This window comes from Sinocyclocheilus anshuiensis, unplaced genomic scaffold, assembly GCF_001515605.1.
Source record: "Sinocyclocheilus anshuiensis isolate Anshui unplaced genomic scaffold, SAMN03320099.WGS_v1.1 scaffold762, whole genome shotgun sequence".
Lineage (NCBI taxonomy): Eukaryota > Metazoa > Chordata > Actinopteri > Cypriniformes > Cyprinidae > Sinocyclocheilus > Sinocyclocheilus anshuiensis.
Window position 1 is genome coordinate 264,605 of NW_015542390.1, and position 6,479 is coordinate 271,083.

The 6,479-nt window shown below is 39.0% G+C and overlaps 1 protein-coding gene across 1 annotated transcript in view; it reads right to left on the reverse strand.

The window, feature by feature from the left end:
- LOC107692754 (partitioning defective 3 homolog) overlaps positions 1 to 6,479 on the reverse strand; it is a 444,353-nt gene that overhangs the window by 259,170 nt on the left and 178,704 nt on the right. Inside the window, exon 6 of the mRNA XM_016491924.1 lies at positions 6,009 to 6,011. Coding sequence (XP_016347410.1) covers positions 6,009 to 6,011 — 3 coding nt within the window. The remainder of the gene's footprint in view (positions 1 to 6,008; positions 6,012 to 6,479) is intronic.

Here is a 6,479-nt window from a genome sequence, read left to right on the forward strand (position 1 = left end):
AAAAATCCGGACTCAATGCGTCTGGACTGAGCGAAAAAGAAAATAAATTGTGCTTCTCTGGATTGCAGCAACCACAAAAGGTGTATCGGATTATCTTTAAAAGCTTGCATCTTATTATAGCTTCCTTTGGCTATTCTATTCAGAGACAAAAACAGGTCACACCAGTTTAAGGTAATTCAGGTAGTTTATGGAACAAGGGAGCCACTGGTCTAATCTTGACCAAGTCCAGTCAGTGCACATCTTGTCAACCAACTAACAAAGCTTTGACCAGCTTATGACCAACTTGGACCAGTCAAAAGAACCTACCATGTACAAATTATCAGCCACAACCTCCAACTGGTTTCTAGGAAGGTTCTGTCACTTGCTTCCAGTTGGTGTAGCATGAAAAGGTCATGGTTTGGGCCAGTGGTGGCAGGTTAATGGAGAAGACTGGTTTCAGTTCACTAAGTGCTCTCCATAGGACAAGCCTGGATGCGTTGTGAAGAAAGCCTTTCAGACAGGTCGAATGTTGTCAGCTGTGGGCCTGGGGAACGTGAGGAGCCCAAGACATTAGATTAAGGGGTTAAAGGTCAGACTTAATGTTTACCTCACCACCCTGTCCCTCAGAGATTAGCTGAACTCCGCTGTGAGTCTCACCGACACCTAGACCGTCACGCACAACAGTTCTTATACTCAAAGACGGAAGATGAAGGCAGTGAAATCGAATGTGTTTAAGAGAGTCAGTGTGCCAGAGAAGAAATTAAAGATAGAACAACAGGCGCTTCAGCTCAGCAATACTGAATAAAGCTTTCGCTAATGTGTTGGCGATGGGCCTTGCTTGGAAATCTCTGAAGCTCTGTGCAATGTAGCTTCTTAAGAAAGTGCAAAAGAAATGTGTTTTATTTGTTTACATGGATAAATGGAAGCCAAATGAGTGTGAGGGACGAAGCCAGCAGGCAGGAACAAGGCAGATAGTTAATTACGGTAGGCTGAGCTTAGCAGTGTCTCAGGTTGCATTGTCTGGGTTTCTTTGTAGGAGCTGCTCTCTGGTGGGCTGCCATTTGCTCAATGAATAATCACAGTGTGTGTATGTGTGTGTGGTATGATGGGAGAGGCCTTTCAAAGGAGCCAAGGGAAAGAGGTTTTCTTCTATCTGCCCTTTTTTCTTTGTTTCTTTCCTCTTGGATGAGGGTTGAAACAGTGAGATCAGAGCAGCACCTACAGGCCAGGTTTGCCATGCGCTTGCAGCAAGAATGCATGTGTGTTACTGTTGCACACACACGACACGTATTAGAGTGAGGGGAAAAGTAACAACAAAGGATGCGAAACCTTCCGAGGGGGTGGAAGAATCCCTTGTCATGTCTACAGAAATGGGAGAGAGGGAACAGATGAATGAGAAGGGAGAGGATTCATTTTTCGAAAAGAGTGGAAACAAAACCTGTGGAGGACGAGCAGAAAGCAAGACAGAGTGTGAGAACGCAGAATCCTCCAGCCACAAAACCAATCCACTATCCTTCTGTCAGGAAGATGAAACGCAGAGGTGCTCTGTACTGTTTCACCAGGATGTGAGGTAAATCTATACCTCAGACTCTCTCTGGTATCCTTCTGTATTGAGGGAAAAGAGAGTTTTGATGAAGGGTGGTTTGCAGTTTGGGCAGTAAATACAGCAATTAATTAGCTTCTGTAGATGTGGAGTAACCCTAACGATTACACCCAGTATGTGGACAGACATGAATGATACTTCCCGTGTTAGACTGTGGATGCACACCACAGACGGTGCTGCATGTTTCAAAGTGAAGCAAGGCACCATGTTATTTTACACATGAGCAGATCCAATGTATTCAATGTATTCAAAAATAAAAAAATAAAAGCTTGATGGTTTAACACAGGGGTGTTCAAACTCGGTCCTGGAGGGCCACTGTCCTGCAGAGTTTAGCCCCAACTTGCCTCAACACACCTGTCTGGAAGTTTTTAGTATGCCTAGTAAGACCTTGATTAGCTGGTTCAGGTGTGCTTAATTAGGGTAGGAGCTAAAATATGCAGGAAAGTGGCCCTCCAGGAGCAGGATTGGACACCCCTGGTTTAGTACTTACAATTAAGACATAAGTATTGCAATTTTACTACTGTGGAAAAATATATTATAAATACTCAAAAAAATATTAATATTATTATTTTTATTTTTATTTTTTTTTTATCATATATCAGAGACTTGTTGTTGGGCTCTTCTGACTATTCTTACACCTATAAACCACTAATAAAACCCTAACAACCCAACACCTTAGCAACCAAATAACAAAACCCTGACAAATATATTGGTATCATGGTATCAGTAAAAGCATTGTTTTACTTCCCCAACAGAAGTGTTGTCATTGTGTCGCTAAGTAAATGTAAACAAGTATGTTGAGAACGTAATAATGCATTATCTGAAAAATATTGCATTCAATGCTAGCATCATACTTGAGTATCAACATCTCATAAACATCATAAAAAAAGTTAATTCACATGCATTATTTATCATAAATGTTTTGAAATCATCTGTTAATGGCATTCTAACAGGGAGCACTTCAGTGATGTATTGCAGATATTCAAACACTTCAAAAATGAAAATGTGCACATTGAATTGACATATTGGGAGATGATTTTTCATTTCTAATACAGCATGTCTAAAACCGTCAAGTTTTAAATACCAAATTTCTTCAGGTGCACTCTGCTGGTTTTGCCCATTACACTCATACAGTGTTTTTCACACTCAAAACTGAACTCCAACTGCAACTTGACATTAGTAACCTCCATTACCTGAGAAATGTCTGTAACTAGACTGATGTTAGACAATGATGGACTAGAGCAAACCACAAAAAGCTCATATAAAAAGTTCTGAAGACATTTTTACAACAGACAAAAAACTAAATTTAATGCCTTGTCCACTTTTATTACATAGAAATGGCTAGTAGAAAATTGCACTTAATAATAAAGCATTTATTTGACGGCCTCATGAAGTTCTTCTGAGAAAGTGTAATTCTTGGACAATTTATAATTTTTTACAAAAAATTACATTCTATCTCCATAAACCAACTCAAAATTCTAGCTGAAGTGTAATACTGGTCACGTACAAAGCTTCATTCTGGGTTAACCTAATTCACAATATCTTATAACGCTGTATGAATAAAATGAACAGATACTGAAGCTGTACTTCCACTCTCTTGAATAAAAAGGCAAACAGTCATTCGATGATGAAATTCCCAAATCCAGTCTCACTTGTTCCAGAATAAGGAGACCTCATCACCCTGCCGCACTCTGCATTAGCCACAAATCCACAGCTGAAGCCTCATGCTGCCCTCTTCCTTCCCAGATGGGTCATCTCGAATTCATCACTTTTAAAAATGAAAAAGGAAATGCCATTCTAACAATAAGAGCGCCAGGTGGGAATGTGAGAGCCTGACACATCAGGATGCAATTAAAAACATTTGGAACAAACTTGGAACACAATCTGAGGGTATTACACAATCAGTGTAATAAACATCATTACATTCATGCTGATGCAAAAACAAGCACTGCTTTGTGAAAGACACCAAAGCTTTTACTGTGTGTTGGAACGGAAAGTCCTTTTCAGGTGACCAAGCGAAGAGCTCTCGTAGGTGTGCTTCACTGCTGTAGTGTTATTCAGAGCGGTCTTTGGAGAGGTCGCCTCAAGTGAGTGAGTGCACCAGCGCAGTTGGGGCTGTTTGAATCAACATACAGCCTTAAAATGCATTTCTTCTGCCTCTCAAGCTGTTGTACACTCAACTAAATGGAAGGCTGAAAACACTCAGACAATCCTTACCTCTACACAACTTGTGTTCCTTACAGAGAAAGGTCAGGGCCTGTGCAGTGTCTATAAGGACATAGTGTTGTGACATAATCATCAGATCTTTTAGAATAAAAAAAAAGAAACATACTGTAGGCAGCAACTCCATGTGACATGTGCAGCACAAAAACTAACACAAGCGAGACTCGATAGACTCTATGCATGATCGCTTATGCATTTAGCCACAGTGACCAATGCAACTTCCATTGCAGAGCAGTGTATGGAAATTGTGAGAAAATTAATTACAAAATGAAACCTTGTGAGCGTGCACCACAACAGGACAAAGTAATAGTCATGCATTCCACCTTTACACTCAATGTAGGCCTATTTAAAGCTTCTGGAAATGTTTTATTATAATACACTAAAATGTTATGTTTACTGTAAATAATAATGTATAATATACAAGGGATACACCATGGTTAAACTGCTCAAAAATATAATCATGACTGTATTTTGTTGTTGTTGTTTTAATTTCATCTAAATTATTGCACGCACAAAAAAAAAGAAAAGAAAACGTGACCATGTGAAAGAAAACAGACTGGCTGTTGTACACTTTCATTTGAGCAAAATATCTCAATGGTAAGCTCCAGCTTACATGTTTGATGTTGTTTTCAGATCATCACTGCTTTTTTCTGTAATGTGAAGAGAGAGTGTGTGCAAGGATGCCAGGTTGAGAATATTACGTAAACCAATGGATTTAAAAAAAAAAAGAACTATTCTGCTATCACAGTTTGCTATGGAACAAGATTATTCCAGAAGTTTGTGTAGCACTGTCGTATTTTTAGTGGGAATACACAAGCAATTAGTGTGTGTGTGTGTGTGTGTGTGTGTGTGTGTGTGTGTGTGTGTTTTTTAATATAATCATGACTGTATTTTGTTGTTGTTGTTTTAATTTCATCTAAATTATTGCACGCACAAAAAAAAAGAAAAGAAAACGTGACCATGTGAAAGAAAACAGACTGGCTGTTGTACACTTTCATTTGAGCAAAATATCTCAATGGTAAGCTCCAGCTTACATGTTTGATGTTGTTTTCAGATCATCACTGCTTTTTTCTGTAATGTGAAGAGAGAGTGTGTGCAAGGATGCCAGGTTGAGAATATTACGTAAACCAATGGATTTAAAAAAAAAAAGAACTATTCTGCTATCACAGTTTGCTATGGAACAAGATTATTCCAGAAGTTTGTGTAGCACTGTCGTATTTTTAGTGGGAATACACAAGCAATTAGTGTGTGTGTGTGTGTGTGTGTGTGTGTGTTAATTTCCGGTCCATTATACTGACTGGTCAACAGCTATGTTTTATTTACAATAAAGCATGGCTATGAACATTTTGCTAAAGACATCCGCAAATGCACAGGGAATATTATTTTAAAGTTTTCTGTTTCAGGTATGGTAGTGTCTGTTCATTAAATTACACTGTTTAATGATGCTTATCGTAACAAAGAGGAGAAAGACTGGGAGAAAGCAACAAAAAGTGATTCAAAATGAAAGAAAAGTCTCCTGGCAAGTTGTTTAAAATGCATACTTTGGCATGCCTGACATGGCTAATAAAGAGAAAATAGCCACGCCTAATTAAGTAGCTTACTCAAGGTCTATAAAAAAGCCACAACATTTTGCAAATAGAATGGAGGCTATATCGAACTAAGCCGATTGTCAACTAAACAATTAGAGCCAATAAAAGTAAAGAGGAAATTAAAGATTAAATGGATATTTAATATGGCAATAAAGACATTATTGCTGAGAACTTTGTGATAAGCCAGTAGAGGTAACTATCATAGTATGATATGATATTCACAAGCTGCATTTGCAGTCATTGATTCAAACCAGTTTGATTTACACTTAAAAAAAATGTAATTTCATTTCTCTCCTTCATGTCAGTCCAAAATCATTACAATCACATCATTAGAATAATAAAAAAAAAATAGTGATACTACCAAATTGTTACTAAGGTAGGTGAAATATTAGCTACCTACTGTGTGTCATTTTAGGTGAAAAATCTTTAAAATCACGTCATTAAAATACATACAAATATATATATATAATACTACCAAATCGTTACTAAGAAAGGGAGGTGAAATATTAGCCACACTAGCTTCAACCTACTCTGTGTGTGTGTGTTAATGTGCTTGAATAGCAACAGAACCTCTGCATCTGTCTTGAAATCTGTCTGTCACTTCAAATAACCACTTCCTGCTAAGAGAGAAAATGAGGGGAAAGGGATGGAAAACAGGCAAGGAGAAATAAGAAAAGAGGGCAGAGGTGCTACGATGGTGTACCTTGAGAAAGAGAAAGAGAAAGAGAGAGAGAAAGCGAGCAAGAGCGATGCAGGGCGGGCAACAGACTGGGGGGTCAGGCTAAGCTGTAATAGACTGAAGCTCAAATGAATGAGTCTGTCAGGTTGAGCCCAGGCCTTGACTGACTGCTCCTTTCAGCCCAACATCCAACCCAGAGGCTCCTCCATGCAAGACGACTTCCCTAATGATGATGCACGACTCTCGGTGCCATGGGCCCTTGAGGTGGTGGTGGTGGGGGATTTCTTTGTGAGCCAACTCAAGCTTCTGGGGAATGAGAAGCTGCGACCACCTGAACTGCAAACAAGCAGCCGAACCTCTGTCACAGTCATTTCAATGGGCCAAAGAAAGAAAAGTGGGGGAAAGA